Raw genomic sequence first — 18162 nt, 5'->3', positions numbered from 1 at the left:
GATCAAAAAATAAAATAAAAAAAATTAAAAAAAATATTATATACAGTTTTTTTTTTTTTTTTTTGGGTCTGCAGGGGGTTCATTGAACTAAAATTAAAAAAAATATTATATACAGTTTTTTTTTTTTTTTTTTGGGTCTGCAGGGGGTTCATTGAACCCCGGGGCTCCAAGTGGAGCCGCCCATGCGGTATATATGAAAACACGAGTCAATATTTGCCTTCTTGAATCAAATAAATTCCTATCCAATCAAATAAAAACAAATTCCTAAAGTTCTTTTGTGATGACTTTTCTTAGTTTTTATTCTTCAATCTTTTGGAAAAATGGTCGGAATGAACTCCTTTATCCACAGATAATTACTGATAATAGTCAATCAAACAAATTAAAAGGGGCTTTTCATCTTTGAAGCTTATTGGAAGTTGAATTTAATGGTTTGTTGTCTATTTCCTGGCCGCTTATTTAACTCTTTAAGTAAATTCCACTGACAGTAATTTAGGTGTGCAAGTTGGAATATTATTTTGTGATTGTAATGCAGTGACTCTGCCCATTTATAAAGTCCAAGTAAACGAAGGAACAAAATCGGAAGGTGCGGAAAAATATCTTGTCTAGCTATACTTTTCTTGCAAGGCCATGCATGTATGTGTATATATATATATTGCTTTGTTGAACCGTAAAAGACACCCAAAAATTAAATGGCTGTGAAATTTGTAATGAGAATTACTTTCTTACTTCTGCTGGCAGTGGCATTTGGATTCGCAGAAGGAGCACCACCAATGGCAAAACCCAATTGTCCTGATAGATGTGGAAATGTTTCAATTCCATATCCGTTTGGAATCGGAAGCGATTGCTTCATGCACCAATCGTTTGAAATTGTTTGCAATGGAAGTGGAGCTGCTGCTATAGCCTTCTTACCCAGCATTCGCATGGAGGTGCTGAAAATCAGAATTACTGATCCTTCTAATACTGATGAGTCTTTTTCTGAGGCCGGACTCATTCGAGTCATGATGCCTATTATTTCTTCGAACTGCATAAATAAGAGTTCGGTGGCGGGAAGTGGTGGTGTTGTGGACATCTCCGGAACTTCTTTTTTCTTCTCGCCAAATCGGGATAAATTCGTTTCAGTTGGTTGCAACAAGAAGGCCACAATGGCTGTCTTGATTCTATGGTGATTGCTAGTTGCAAGACGGATTGCAATAATCAAAAGCTGAGAGGTAAATGCTCAGGGTTCGACTGCTGCCAGACCACAATCCCTTCTTATGGGATTCAACTACTTAATGTTACTTGGGAGAGTACAACAAACAACATGCATACTTGCAAACATGCCTTCCTAGCAGAGACATGGTGGTTGGAATCAAATGAAACAGATCCCTCTAACGATGTGCAGTATTTGGAATACGTTCCTGTGATGCTGGAGTGGACAATACCTACTGCCATCATAAATTTAAATGGCACCGAGGCAAGAAGAAGGAATATATATCTGGATCATACGCCTTTCGGGACCACGAGTTATTGCCTTAGTGGATACGAAGGAAATCCTTATCTTAACATGGGATGTCAAGGTAAACTTCTATTACCAACACCTTCGATTTTCCCCAACTTTTTACATTACATGCCTAATTTTGACTCATATATAGATTATTCTAAATTAATTAAAGTGTGTATATATATATATATATACATGTGTGAAAAGCTTTCTTCTAGAGACTTAAACCCTGACTCTTACCTTTCACACTTCACAAACACTTATACTTGTAGAGTGACCAATACACCAAGAGTGCGCGGTAGTACATGTAGATCTCTTGACTCTTGAGATCTACGTTCCTATGTATACATTTTTTTCCTTTTATTTTTTATTTTTTTTCTTTTTATAGCTGTAGACAGTACGTTCAGCTTGATGAAAAGGTTGCATACAATAAGACTATTGTAAGACTATTGCAAGTAAATTTTAAATTCTAGTAGAATGGATTTTATCAGAAATATTAATATTGGTAAATTTTATTCTTTTGAGCATTGTAAGTAAAGTACACGTACATACCATATATTACACGTATGTACATATATATTTCTTAATAAAACTCTCGTTTTCTCTAAAAAATACACGTTTATTATAATTAAAAATAAACATATTAAATATGTATTAAACGTTTTTTGTATTATACTAATTGTATGAATTTTTTTTGTTCAAATTCATAATAAATGAAGCACATACATATTTCATACCATACATATTCTGCCCTGTACATTACTAATTATGGTTTTGAGAAATAATGCTTGGTATTTTGTTGGAATTGTTACTAAAGAGTAATTATATTAGATGAAATTACATTTGGTCACATTGAGGAGAACAAAAAGATAATCAACTGGAGTGGACGTCAAAAGATAGGGCCAAAAAACTGTGGCATATTTGTGATCCATCTTTTAAATAGAGAATATCATTTCATACTAAAAAATTATTTTAAAAAAAATTTAAAGGTATGCATAATACCACGTTATTTTAAATTATATTCAAGAATTATTTATGATTTTAAATAACTTATCGCCATATACTATATTTATACTAAAATAAATTATCTATGGGTTAAAACTTTGTCTCTATATATATCAAATAATTAAAATACCATGAATTTCCATTAGCTTAATTGGTAAAGTTTTTATCATTAAATAAAATGTTTGAGATTTGAACCCCGTACGTCTACACTAAAAATTGATTGATGTCTTAACATGATAATAAAGAGCAATTATTACAAAGTGGATATCATAATTTTTTTTTTTTTTTGAGGAAACAATAATACTTTATTAGAATACATAAACACGAAAGTAATATATAGAGTTTTTTAAATAGGCTTATGATACATTACATAATCAGAATACCACTACAAAAGAGTCTAACCTTTGCAATAGTAACTTGGGGTTATAAAGACCGAAACTCTAACTCAAACAACTGATGTGGGATAAACATCCAGTAATACTTTATTAAAACACGTATTAAAACACACAAACACAAAAGTAATATATAGAATTTTTTAAACAAGCTTATGATACATTATATAACCAGAGTACCACTACAAAAGGGTCTAACTTTTGTGGTAACAGCCTGGAGTTATAAGGACTGAAACTCTAACACACACAACCGATATGGAATAAACATCTTTATATTTTTTTTTTCAAGGAAACAGTAATACTTTATTAGAACACACATACACGAAAGTAATATATAGAGTTTTTTAAGCAAGCTTATAATACAATGCTTATGTATATAATTAAAATATTGTGGATTTCCATTCCTCATTCAGCATACAAATTTTTGTTGCAATGTTTACTATATATTAGAAAAGATTGATCTAATTTTGTTGTTCATGAACATGCTTAAATTTGTTCAGCCAGAAATGAACTAAACCTGAATATATATTCTAATTTGGTGATAACCTTGACCACATCTCCTATTCAAAGAATAATTAAATAAATAATCCTAAACTTTAATTCTCAGTTCATCTCAACTCGACTTTTTTACCAATACTAATTACTAACAACACAATCTTAAAATATAAAAGATGTTAAATTATATCTTTAAAAATTTGTACTGTATTTCTAATGTTATATCTTTAAAAATTTGTACTGTATTTCTAATGTTCCACACTTTCATTTTAAGTTAATGATTAGGTTTTAGTCTGAAATATTTATCAAAATAACATATATTCTAAATTTCTAACTTAAATTTTTCCTAAACTAAACTATGTATTTCCCATTATATAATGATCTAATATATAATATAATAAGTATTATGTGTTCTTATATATTTATATCTTGTACACTTTTTCTCTCTTTCTTTTTCTTTTGGATAAATTACACCAACTTTCTTCACAATTTTACAAAATGATACTCACAAAAACGTTTTATGAAATTACACACCCTCTAAAGATTTTATGAGAGGGGGGTTGGACTCAATTTATCCTTAGTATAACTTTAAACAATGTTACATCACTTAATATATATATATATATATATTTTTTTTATTGAAAGAAAATTTTGACAAATCTACTGTTGGATTACATTATTTTCATATACTCTCCATAATTGCAAAATTTCAAGAAGGTCAAGGATCAATAACCATGTCCTCAATCAAATGTTTAAAGTTCAACTTTTGTAATTTAAAATTATACATCAAATATGAGTTTATGGATAAAAAAGTAATAACTTCCTATTTTGTCGTGAAATTCAATATATATGTTAAGAACATAAAGACTATGTAATCAAATAGTGTGAATTTTAAATTACTATTCCAATAACAAGAAATTGAATAGTGCAATATTACTTAAATTTACATACGATGTAGCTTGAACCCAACCTTTATATATGTGTGTTTGTGTGTCATCTCATGATCAAACTCATGAGAGGGAATGCCATCTCATCTTTTGGGTAAGAATCTTTTTTCAAATTGAATATTTTGTTAGTGAGATCACACTTTTTAGAGGGCATGAATTAATTTTCGCATTTATACAAACCTCAAGTGGGGGGTTTTACTTCCTAAATTCTTAAGGATAATTGTTGTAATTTATCCCTTTTTTATTTCTATATTTAAACTTGTCGGTGTCTTAAGCTCTTGCTAAAATAACATATGCGTTTTGCCACAAAGCCTGAAAAAGCTAAAGCGACTCACTTGCAATTGGCTCCGACCACCTTTTGGTTTTCTACTTTCAGCTTTTGATTGAGCCATAACATTTTTTTGGTGTTTTCTGTTTATGTTTAGAGTCTGCTTATGTTTTCCCGGATGCTTAAGAACCAACGCAATCCTAATTGTAATAAGGCTGTTTGAGCTTGATTAGCCTCCTTGGATTCAACCCAAATCAATTTTGAAGAACAAATTGTGCCCAAACCTCTGTTGCCTATATAAGTGAAAGTGAGAAAAGATATGTATGTAAAGTGTAAACACCAAAATGCACAAAAAATTAATTAATTTTCGTGTTATCTTATTCCTATCAGATATAAATGAATGCGAAGACCAAAAGTATGCCACATGTCAGGTAATAAGCAATTCAGAGTGTGAGAATACAGAAGGCAGTTACAGTTGCAAGATGCGAGAGAAGCAAAAGTCTCCATTGAAGACAGCCATTATAGGTATGTCCGTACGCTCATTAAATTTGGAAATTTGAAAAATGAATATAGTGAAAAATAATAACAAGATCTTGGTTACGTGACCCGGATATGTTATAGCATAAGGTTCATGACATTAAGAGGGACGGCACAACTGACATCTAGTGTGTTTATAATTCTACTTTCCGAGCTAGATCACGGATAAGAAAAAATTATATAAAAAATAAAATTTTTCATACACTTTTAGTTTACTAAATTAAATGCACATTTAGAAAATGAAGCACATAAAAAGTCAATTAGCTTTTAATTTCTGTTCTCTTGGCAATCTATCACTAAAAGATATAGTCATACCTCTTTATAACTTGATAGTTTCAGACTATTAGCTGAATTGCATTACTCATCACTCTTCTATATTTTTCCACAGATTACAGATCTATCTAGAAATAAATTTTCTCTATAAAGTTGTACAATTCTTCATTTCAATTTAGATTTGTGAAATTAAAAATTTTGTAAGAATTCATCAATTAGGTGTTTAAGCTTATTTAAGGCAGGACAGCCCAAGGACACGTTGAAAAGTTAGATAAGTGACAAAATATCCCAGTCTCAGAAAGCCATTACATAATTGAACTGTTAACTAAAAAATCAAGTACCTGATAGTAAATTCCCTTTTTCTCAGGAAATTAATTAGGAGTTAACACTTATTTAGGTTGTGGATATTGTGAGAACATATTAATGTAGAATAAAAAAATGTTGGCAACTTTTAGCGGGAAAGATGTTTCCAAATCATTGTAATTATGTCCAAATATATTTACACTTATTCATATTTTTCTATAACCTAAATTTTTAGGCCGATGTTTCTAACCGTTAAAAAAAAAAAGAAAAAAAAAAGTGGTTGATGTGATATTTCTTTTTTTTTTTTTTTTGCTTGATGTATGCAGTTATTTGTACAAGCTTTGGGGTATTGTTTCTACTCCTTTTTATTTGGTGGTTATACAAAGTGATAAGGAAAAGAAACAAAATAAAGCTCAAGCATAAATTCTTCAAAAGGAATGGTGGTTTGTTATTACAACAACAATTATCTTCAAATGAAAACAACGTTCAGAAGGCAAAATTATTCAATTCAAAAGAGTTGAAAAATGCAACTGATTGTTTTAATGAAAATAGAATACTTGGTAAGGGTGGACAAGGTACAGTTTATAAAGGAATGTTAATTAATGGAAGAATTGTGGCAATTAAAAAGTGCAACACAGTGGATGAGGGAAATCTTGAACAATTCATTAATGAGATTATCATTCTTTCACAAATCAATCATAGAAATGTGGTTAAACTACTCGGGTGTTGTCTTGAGACAGAAGTTCCTTTGTTAGTTTATGAATTCATTTCCAATGGCACACTTTTTCAGTATCTCCACGAAGAAAATGAAGATTTTCCATTGCTAACATGGGATATGCGCTTAAGAATTGCCACAGAAATTGCGGGAGCTCTATCATACTTACACTCTGCAGCTTCACTGCCCATTTACCATCGAGACATTAAATCTTCAAACATACTCATTGATGACAAATATAGAGCAAAAGTAGCAGATTTTGGCACTTCAAGATCAGTGGCCATTGACCAAACTCATGTAACGACACTAGTATATGGTACTTTTGGCTACTTGGATCCAGAATACTTTCAAACAAGCCAATTTACAGACAAAAGTGATGTTTATAGTTTCGGAGTGGTCCTTATTGAGCTTTTAACAGGAGAAAAACCAGTTTCTTCGACAAGATCAGCAGAAAGTCGAAATCTATCTACATATTTTGTTCATTCATTAAAAGAGAACTGTCTCTTTGATATACTTGATACTCAAGTACGTAAGGTTTGTAATAAAGATGAAGTCATCGCAATTGCTAACCTTGCAAAAAGATGTTTGCACTTGAATGGAAAGAAACGACCTACCATGTTAGAGATCATGATGGAATTGGAGGGAGTTCAAAAAGTTTCTCATGTTCAACCAAATTTTGATGAACTTGAATATGTTAGAAATGAAGAAATGGGGCCACAGAATGACGTTTCAATTTCAGCAAGTTCATGTTTAGAATTACGTTCAACTTCATTATCAGACGCCCTACCACTTTTATCCTTTAAATCAGTTTGATTAATAAATTATGTACATATTTATTTTTGTTTCATGTTGTAAACTATTATCAAATCATATTACTAATTTTAGATTTCCACTAGTAGAGTAGCAATAATGATATTATATCTGTGTTTGGTCTTATTTAAGTTGTTTTGGTATTAACATGGGAAGTATAATTTAACCGTTGAGTTTTGACGATAAAAAAATATAATGTTTAGAATGTTTAGCAAACTTCAATGATAAAGTGTTTTGAAATTATTATTCATGGCTGGTAACCGAATTGATAAAAAGGCTTTTAGATGTGAGATATGACAAAAGATGACATACATCCGAAATAATAGTCAGATACTTAAAGAGGTCTAGATACTCCTGTTTGTCCAAAAAAAAAAATTGTTAAGAGTTTTTTAACTCAATTGACGCTTCTTGATGTTTCCAATAAAGACAACCAATATTCAAATCCTCCTCTCCTATTGCTAATATCAAATTATAAAAAATAAAACATTTTACATATTCGTACTTTAACCTAATTAATTCAATAATGGTCAATTATTCTCTCTCTCTCTCTCTCTCTCTCTCTCTCTCACAAAAATGAGTGTCCATTTTGTATCTTAAAAAAAAAAAAAAAAACCAAAGAATGGACAATTACTATAGGCCAAATCCGGTACCGGCCGAAATTTGCATCTCGGCCGGAATTGGCCGGAATTGACCGGAATGGACCGGAATGACCCGGAATTTGACCCGAGGTGGAACGTGAGTATTCTGGTACCGGTTTGCATACCGGTACGAAAAATTCCGGCCGTTCCGGCCGGAACGGAACGGAATCAATAACAATGGTTTGCACTTGAATGGAAAGAAACGACCTACCATGATAGAGATCATGATGGAATTGGAGGGAGTTCAAAAAGTTTCCCATGTTCAACCAAATTTTGATGAACTTGAATATGTTAGAAATGAAGAAATGGGGCCATGGAATGATGTTTCAATTTGAAAAAGTTCATGTTTAGAATTAGGTTCAACTTCATCATCAAACGTCCTACCACTTTTATCCTTTAAAACAATTTGATTAATAAACTATGTATTTATTTATTTTTGTTTCATGTTGTAAACTATTATCAAATCATATTACTAATTTTAGATTCCCACTAGTAGAGTAGCAATAATGATATTATATCTGTGTTTGGTCTCGTTTAAGTCATTTTGGTATTAACATGGGAAGTATAATTTTAACCGTTGAGTGTTTTGACAATAAAAAAAATTTAGTGTTTAGAATGTTTAGCAAACTTCGATGATAAAGTGTTTTGAAATTATTATTCATGTCTGGTAACCAAATTGATAAAAAGCTTTTTAGATGTGAGAAATGACAAAATATGACATACACCCAAAAGAGTAGTTAGATGCTTAAAGAGGTCTAGATACCCCTGTTTATCAAAAAAAATGTTAAGAGTTTTTTAACTCAATTGACTCTTCTTGATGTTTCCAATAAAGACAACCAAATCCTCCTCTCCTATTGCTAATATCAAATAAAATAAAAAATAAAACATAAAACGTTTTACATATTCGTACTTTAACCTAATTAATTCAATAATGGTCAATTATTCTCTCTCTCTCACACACACATGAGTGTCCATTTTGTATCTAAAAAAAAACCAAAAGAATGGAAAATTATGTCAATTCATTATTTTTATTAAAGATGTGTTGGAATATTTTTATAAAAATGGTAAATTATAAAGTTAGTTCTTATCCTTTACACTATATTTCAATTTAGTTTCTAACCTTTCAATTGGGTCAATTTAGTCCTTGATTTTTTTAGTCCTATGTCAATTTAATCCCTGCCGTTATCTATTGAATAGAGAAGGATGATGTGTCAAATGGAAAAATAAAAAATTATTTTTCATATCACATCAATTGCCCATCGTATTGCCATGTCAGATTTTTTTTAAAAAAAATTCAAACTAGAAAAAAATTAAACCAACCAAAATCATCTCCATATCCTCTCCTTAAAATCTCTCTCTCTCTCTCTCTCTCCCTCTCTCTCTCGTTAAAAGTTAAAACTAGGGATTGGTAAGCTGAGCACTTTCAATCAAGCTCTTCTAGGGAAATGATCGTTATGATTTGGGTCTGAATTCAACCAAGCTCCTCTAGGGAAATGATTGTTGCGGTTTGGGGTACAGTTATGAGATGGGTTGGTCATTGGAGAAGGTACAAGGTTAGGTAAGCCTTTCGAAATGTATCAGAAGCAGATGAGATATGTTTTGCAAGAAAATCAAGTTTATTAATGGGGTTGGTATACGAGTGAGTTTTTGGCATGATACTTGGTGGGAAGATTCTTGCCTTAAGGATATGTTCCTTGAATCCTATGGAGTCAAAGTAGACAAGAATGCCTCGTTTGCATCTTATTTGGATCGTGGGCGTAGTTGGAACTCTTAATTCACTAAATTGCCACAAGATTGGGAGTTTGAGTCTATGGAAAATTTCATTGAACTGTTGTACTCTGGAGTAACTTTGGGCCAAAGGATGGAATAGATTTTTTGAGGCCTTCAAAGGAAGATAAACTTGATGTTCATTCCTACTGTTAAGTTCTTAGAGGTTTATAGGGAGATGTTTTCCTCAAAGAAGTATTGATGTACAGAGGTCCCAAGAAAGGTTGCCTTCTTTCTTCAGATGACAACCCAGGGTAGCAGTGGATAATCTTTGGACAAGGAATATCTTGGTTTTCTTCTCTCTCTTTTTTCCCCTTTTTTTTTTTTTTGAGAAGAAAAATATCTTGGTTCTTGATTGATGTTTATGTGCAAGAATAATGGATTTTAGGGAAAGGAGATGGAGATGAGTGGTTGGTGGTATCTCCTGTGTCTTAGTTTTAATTTGGATTTTTTTTTTTTTTTTAATCTGAGTGGGTATAGTTGGCATTGATGGGACATAGAAAATAATTTTTTATTGTTCCGTTTGACACATCAGCTTTTTCCATCCAAGGAATATCGGCAGGGATTAAATTGACATGGAACTGAAAAAGTTAGAGACTAAATTGACCCAATTGAAATGTTAGGGACTAAATTGAAATATGGTGTAAAAAACAGGGACCAATTCTGTAATTTACCCTTATAAAAATTACAATATTTTTATTAAATGCTTATTTAAGTGACTTGATGAAATCAATTCACTCTTTACCAAATTCAAAGGCTTTATATTTGTATTAATTTGTGAGTTATTTTGTATATAATGTCAGCATTTGAATGACTATAAATATTATTGACCATATGAACGTTTAGTGGCTCAATGTATATAGCAATATTTCCTTACCAAAGACATTTCCTAATAAAACTTTTCCTTTCAAATGTTCCGACCTTTCAATAAGGGAAATTATTGACATAAATAAATGTGGGGGGATGAATGTAAGCTCGGGCCGAGAGCCAAAAGCCCAAAGAATTGCTTTGAAGAATGGACCCAGCCCAAGGTATGGTTATGAACGAAGAAGCCTATTGAGTGAGGAGAAACTATTGAAGCCCACCACCGTGGAAATCCAAGCTGAATTCATTCCCTGAGATCCATTATCGGGGTGGCAGATAGAACTTTCTTCCCGAAGAAATAAATATAATGTTGTTAACATGTCCCTTCTGAACTGAGGTTTCTCCTCTTCTTAAGCTCCCTCCAAGGGACACAACAAAGAAAACGCAGGACCCAATGAAACAGTCACTTCCGCATTAATGAGGCCCCTTAATCTGGCCTAGCCTGAATAATAGAAGCACCCTTAGAGAGAGAGACAAAGGGAATGTTCTTTAAGTTCAAGTTCCCTTAATCTGTATTAGGCACCTCTAGAACGTTGTTCCCCTCTATAAAAGAGTTTGATTCGTTCATTATTCGTCTTAATCCGTTGCTTAATCCTTCCATTGTGGATTATTTTTCCCATTTTTAGGAATTAATCCTCAAGTATAAGACTATTTTGAGTCAGCATATATAGAGATATATAGAACTCTAGCTATGTGAAGTGAATGGGATGTACAAAAACAAATGTAGTTTTGTCTTATCACTTTTATATGAAGCAACATATTTCTAAAATACTTGTATGGGTTTTTTCCTCTTCTTTTAATGAAAAATATATATCCCTACTACACTATATTTCTAGGTAACACTATATTTCTAGGTAAAAGAAAGTATTATTTTAATAGTTTCATATCCTACAATCGGTATAGGCTTATAAGGATAATCAGCAAGGTGGTTGGGTCGTTGTATCCCGGGGGGTGGCACACATAATGTTGTTAGTCTACTACATTGAAAATCTCATAGACAGCATGTATCGTCTCAAGATAGTGACCTGATCCATGTCTCAGCTTCGCCACCTAAAAACATTTTTTGAATTGACAATAAATTATATTATATTTTATGAGATGATCATTGATGTCATCCAATTTTGTAACAGAAAGTGTAATGCAGCTAAGGTTGTTGTTCCATTGAGAAAAGGAAAACAAGAACATGTCAAATGCGCCAATAATATAGAAAAATATGATTGAAACTTAAGAAAAAGAAAGTTTGGTAAAACTCAATAATTAAAATCACTAGGGCGTTAGGGTTTGTCCAGTATTTTTAAGCATCCACTACCAATCCAATTTAGTACACAATCGGGTAAGTAAACACATAAACTATCCGATTGGAAAATTTAGAAATATGCTTCATTAATAAAAATCTCTTTGGTTGATTATATTCATCAACTGTTCCAACAATTTATTCTAGAAAACAATAACTTTACTAAAAAAAAACTCAAGAACATCGTATACCCTAGAGGCAATACTAGGGAAAAAGTAATATCTAACAAAATTACCCCGTTTTACAAGAAAGATTATAAAACCATATTCTAACAATAAGAAGATTCAAGACTAGACTTATGAAAGAATTAGAAATTAAATATCAACCTAACAAAACAATTATGAAAAGAAGAAAATTGATTTCAATAATCAAAACGTGAAAAACATGCTTGGATTGAATAGTGGATAACTTACAACATTGGGGATTTATTCCTAACCCTAGCTTAGGTTCTTAAACTTCCATAGAAAATAAAAACTCTAAAAATTGATGAAAAATAAGGTTTTTCAGCAGCAAAAAAACGTGGCTGCCTTTGTATCCCTTTAATATTTATAATATTTAAAACCCTAAAATACATGCTCCCTAGAAAGGAAAATATAAAATGCTGATTCCCATTTTTCAACAATTGGTCAACATCCTCCTTCAAGCAGGAGTTCCAACAAGGGGGATCCCACAAAAAATGAGGGAGCTACTGTGATAATTAACTCAGAATAACTAGTCCTGATGAAATTGGCAATATCTCTCTCCTCATTCAACTAGTTTCCCATGTGGTCTTTCAGGCAAGTGATGCGATTTCTGCTTCGACGCACCAGAGTAGAAGTGTGGTAAAAGACTATGTTTCTATCCCCCTCAACCAGCCAAGTGATGTGCGACTTCATAGCCCAATACTCTTCTTCTAATTTCAAGACCTTAGAAAGTTCTGTACACAGCTCTTGCTTAAGTCAAACCAGGAAGTTGTTGGGGTTATTAAAGAGGGCAATTTGAACACCCCTAAGTCTGGCAAGGATACACTTTTTCTGATGGAACAAATTTCCAAACACATTCCTATTCCAAACCTTAGCTTTCTTAGTGAACTTGGAGCTGCATTCAATAAGGAGCTAGGATTTGCCCAAACATCTCTCACTATGTCCGAGAAGGAAGGGTCCGGGAAGGAAGGGTGGGAGAGCCACATTGGTTGGAATCTGAAAGGCCGATCTTGCCTAATGCCTTGAGCTCTATCCCAGTGCAGCTTGACTAGATAATGATCTGAATGGTGTCTTTCAAGGTGCTCAACACAAGCTTCCAAAAAGAGAGAATTCCATTCAGCATTTATGAAAACACAATCTATCCACTCTTGAACAAGCTGCGTTAGAGGTCAAACCATGTATAGAGTGCACCATAAAAGCCAATGTCAATCATCTTATAGGTATCAAGGCACTTCTGGAATCTGAGAGCTCTATTGATATTCACTGTTCTGCCTCCAAACTTATCTCCCCCAATCAGTAGATAGATTATCCCATAAAAGTCGCCTTTTAGCAAGTCTCGGGCTAGCATAGAATACAAAGAGGAGCCAAGGACCCAGAGAGTTGGGGGTGTTAAGAGTCACTAATGCATGGACCTCTTGCTCCATGGCAGAGAGCTCTGTAACTTCCACTCGGGTAGAGTCCCACAAAACTCAAAGGCCACCAGATAACCCAATGTTATTAATAAAAATTGCCTCATCCATGAGGAGCCTATCCGCAATAATTTTGGCTCTGTCTCCACTAACTTTTGTTTCCATGATGACCAAGATTGCCGGATAATGCTTACGAATCAAATCAGAGACAAGATTATGAAAATTTAGGTTGAAGGCACCCTGGCAATTCCAGATAAGCATATTCATATCTACAAAGAGAGATTAATTAGAACCAAAACTCAGGAAGGAACAAAATTGTTACCTCCATCATCAAATAGCATATCATCAGCCACATGGTCCAAGGGCCCAACTCTGTCTGTAGGTGGGCTACCATGCCCTTGAAGGCTTCCCTCATTCGCTGTATTCTTTTTCCTTGGTTGAAGGGATGGGTTAATGCACTTCAAGGGGGCTCTTGATATGCTATCACATGCAGTGACAACACTGGATCCCACTTTATCATCGTCTACATAGAGGCAATTGAAAATTTCTTTGAGAGGAACTCTGAGAGGATCTGGGTCAAGATTCATTCAATAGGGTTCATTCGACCTTTCCTTCACGGTTGCATCTGGTTGGACCATTATATCATCTCCATTATCCGTGTCTGGCATCTTCATGCTGGAGCTTGTAATCACACAACTGAGTAAGGGTGACGGGGGCCCTCCTGCCCTGAACACCTTGAGGGGTGTTACTTTTTCTCGCTCCTCAACAGAAGCAAAACAACTTTCTATCTCTAAAAAGGCTTTTGGCATGCTTTGGCCAGTTGCTCTCCAAGCCTGGTTAGTTTTTTTGTTTGTTTGGTCCTGAAATGCTTTCCTAGGCTTCTAACCTCGGCCAGTGCCAATACTCTTGACGTTTGACGAGACGTCTTTGGTCTTGTTCAAGAGAGAGAGATCTGTAAAGTAATCTACTTTAAAGCCACTACCAAATGAAAAAACTGAGACCTTTTGCTTTTGCTTTCCAGCACTGTTCCCCAGGCCCACATTAACCCTAAGAGCATTCACAGCAGTGGAGCTAAAAATTTAGCTTTTTAGCTCCATCAAAAGTTACTTTATCTATTTTAGCTACACACATACTGCAGCAGTGGATCTATTTTAGCTTTCAACACAATAAAATAATATATCCACTACAATAAAATAATATATCCATTACAATAAACAACAATCACAACCACCTACAACCGCCACCGCCGCCGCCGGAGTGAGCTTGAGAGACCGGAGTGAGCTTGTGCGTCTGAGGCAGATGACAGTGAACGAGAGAGAGTAAATGAGAGTGAATGAGACCGGATTTGATAAAATGAAAAAAAAAAAAAAAAAAAAAAAAGCAAGTTTGTACCGGAGTGAGCTTGAAGATGGTCGGGCCGATGATGAGATCGGAGATGATAGTGAGCTTGAGAGGCTTGAGAGAGAGATGAACAAGAGAGAGTGACGTCAGGCCAGCGAATGAAGAAGGTCAGGCCGGCGAATGAAGATGGCCGGCGATGAGATCGGAGATGAGAGGTGAGCTTTTGAGAGAGAGATGAACAAGAGAGAGTGACGTCAGGCCGGTGAATGAAGAAGTTCAGGCCGGCGAATGAAGATGGCCGGCGATGAGATCGGAGATGAGAGGTGAGCTTTGACCGATTGGAGATGAGAGGTGAGCTTTTGAGAGAGAGATGAACAAGAGAGTGAATGAGATGAGAGTCCAAGTCTGTGACCGGTTTTGTGATAAAATGAAAAAAATAAAAGAAATAAAGTTGGATGGTTAATAAAATAATATTAATATTTTTAGCTTCAAGCTACAGTGTACATCTATCTATAGATGTGCACTGTAGCAATTCATCTATAATTTATAGCTATAGCTCCACTGCTGTAAGCTTTTTTTTGTGATTTTGGAGCTAAATTTTAGCATTATAGCATTATAACTCCACTGCTGTGAATGCTCTTACATGGGAAGCTAAAAATAGTGGAGAAAGAGAGAAAGTCATGGGTGTTATAAAAACTAAAGTGGAAATTGTGAAATTGTTAAAATACTAATAGAAAAATAATGAAAGTAAGATAAATTTATTTATTAATGGAAACAATGATATTGTCGTTGATGTAACTCAATAGGAATATACTTTAATCTAATCTAAGTGTATACATGTGTGAAACTCTATTCTAGAGACTTAAATCTCAGTCATTTCCCCCCATACCTCACAAGAACTTATACTTGTGGAGTGATCACTGCACCAAGAGTGCGTAATGGTCTCCATAACTTTTATAATTGAATGTGACAATGAATATGATAGGTAGATTTCAACAAACTATTGAATGCATTTTTTAATGAATATTTGTGATTGGTGATATATCTTTGTAATTCTCATGTTGTAAATTTTATAATATTTCTAGTATTTTTGTAAGCCTCATGTCATTGATTACATTCATTACAATATCGGTTTGTAGTAAAATTTGTCATAATTTTAGCATTTTCTCCACAAAAAAAAAATCATATTAAAAAGTAAAAAGAATGGATTTAAAAAAAATATTATATAAAATGCTAGTTAAATATTATTTAAGTGATAATATAAAGATCTCATTTAAAGATTTCGCCTTAGGCCTCCGAAATGCTTGGGCCGACCTTGAAAGTTACTCACTAATTGTTTCATAGTAATAACGAAGGGATACAATTTAAATAGCTCTTAATTTAAATAAACTTGATTTGGGGAAATGTTGTACCGTATAGCATTTTGCCTCTATTTATTTTTTGATGGAACTCTATTTATTTTATTGGCTTCAAACTAAAAAGCTCATCATATTTGCAAAAATCCATTTATTTTTACAAGTTTTCTACCATAAGATTTTGAATAGGAGATGGAAGAGGACTGAAATTGACCGGTTAGACCAAATGGCACGAAAGTAGATCTAATAATTCGACCGAATAAAAATCTCTTTTAATCATGTAAAGTCTCCTAGGTCCCTTTCCTTTTATCAGTGTTATTTTTTCCTTTTTCCTTTTTACATTGGGTAATTGCAAGTGTCAAAAAAGCAAAACTCACTGCAAATTGGCAATATTAAGACTCTCAAAGTACGAGACTAATAGAACCTAAACTCAATTGAAACCCTAAAATATTTCAAAAAGATGTTGCAAAGGTGTTAAATCATCAATTATAGATTAATCTCTCCTAATAGTTTGAGACTTTGATTTTTGTAAAATAATATCCTACAAAGTCATACACCAAGTAATATCTCTCTCTCTCTCTTAAAATCAAAATTAAAAATTAAAAATTAGATTACAATTTTATTTAACTATGCATCGTCTTATATCCAAAATAAAGTATCTTTTTCAATTGCAATATATTTTTATTTCTTTTTATTAATATTTATAGGTTCAACTATGATATTCAATTCTTTAAATGAAATTAACATTAATCTAGTTGGTATTATTTATGTATTTAATGTATTAAATTAACATTAATTTGATTAGTATTAAATAATTTTGTTTAATTAATATTTACATATTAAAGGCTCCGCATAAATTTTTCGCCTTAGGCCCCAAATTATGTTGGGCCGCCCCTGACTAGCCCAATGGCCTTTACGACATCCCTTAACACTGAGGGTTCTTAATACTCAATAAGAAGCTCAGGGAGCTCAATCCAAACTACCACCGAGGACACGTTCGCCGTAGACGATCTGAAGTTTGGTTCTCAGCAGTGGATAGAAAGGTAGTGGCCTCCCATGAACCACGTACCCCCTTTAAGAACCTTTGAATGGTCCTCTTTGACTGAGAACTTGATAAGAAAGAAATTGTGACCTAAGTCCACGCAATCCATCTTGCCTATTGGTTTCCACATACCTAGAAGCTTGGAATGGAGGAAATAATAACCCACATTCTTACCGAAATCTTTGACTATGAGTGCATTTGCCCAGGGAGCACACATCTTTCCTTTCCTCTCCCCGAATAACTTCACAGCAACTTCACCTGGTGGAAGATTGGTAAACTCATCATCCGACTCAATCTCAGTTTCCATGTTACTCTTAAAATCAAAGGCCTATTCGAAAGCCCTTGGAATCTCACCTACAAGCTTCTCTTTGTATGACCTGTTACCTCCTTCACCATAGGGAAGGGGAAGCTATGTGATGAGCTCCCACCCTATGGTCCTCTTTTACCTTCTTAGTACTCTGTTGGAGTTCTTTGTCTTCCTCTCTAGACCTTACTGCTGTTTTGCTCATTCTTCACATTTTTTGCCGAAAGTTTTAATTTCTTTAATAGTGTGAAACAATATAAATCTCACTAATCAATATCAATCTATATATTACTAAAAGCTGAAGCGTAGAATTTAATTCTGCTGCTCTCACGTTACGCCACATTAGCTGCCACGTCATTTTTTTTATTAAAAAAATAATTTTTCCTTCAATTTTTAATTGGTTTTTACAATTTGCAGCCCTATAAATCCCAGCCTTATAACTACAGCCCACTACTTATTTATTTACTCCCACTATCTATTTATCTAATTCCAGTATCTATTTAATTCAGCCCACCTTATATTTATTTAGTTCCACTATGAAGTCCAACATCAAAACTTTCAAGCCAAATTGGAGGGAAGAGAAAAGAAAAAAACAAAAAAAACAAAAACAAAAGGAAGCGTAATTTAAAAAGGAAGCATTCAGGGTAATGTAGAGGGAAGCTTAAAGGGAGGAATAAGAAAAAAAAAATGAAAAAAAAAAAAAAAAAAAGAAAAAAAAAATTAAGGGAAAAGAAGAGGGAA

At 33.3% G+C, this 18162-nt stretch overlaps 1 protein-coding gene across 1 annotated transcript; it reads left to right on the top strand.

Annotated features, from left to right (window-relative positions):
- The first annotated feature begins 685 nt into the window (after positions 1-685).
- On the top strand, positions 686-7310 carry LOC112003396 (wall-associated receptor kinase-like 8). Its single transcript, XM_065779567.1, is given in 4 exon segments — positions 686-1154; positions 1157-1556; positions 4978-5112; positions 6027-7310. Coding segments are annotated over 4 exon segments (2202 nt in total). The 5' UTR covers positions 686-689; the 3' UTR covers positions 7229-7310.
- The last annotated feature ends 10852 nt before the right edge of the window (positions 7311-18162 follow it).

This window comes from Quercus suber, unplaced genomic scaffold, assembly GCF_002906115.3.
Source record: "Quercus suber isolate HL8 unplaced genomic scaffold, Cork oak 2.0 scaffold_213, whole genome shotgun sequence".
Taxonomy (NCBI): domain Eukaryota; kingdom Viridiplantae; phylum Streptophyta; class Magnoliopsida; order Fagales; family Fagaceae; genus Quercus; species Quercus suber.
This window is presented reverse-complemented; position numbering and strand designations above follow the sequence as displayed.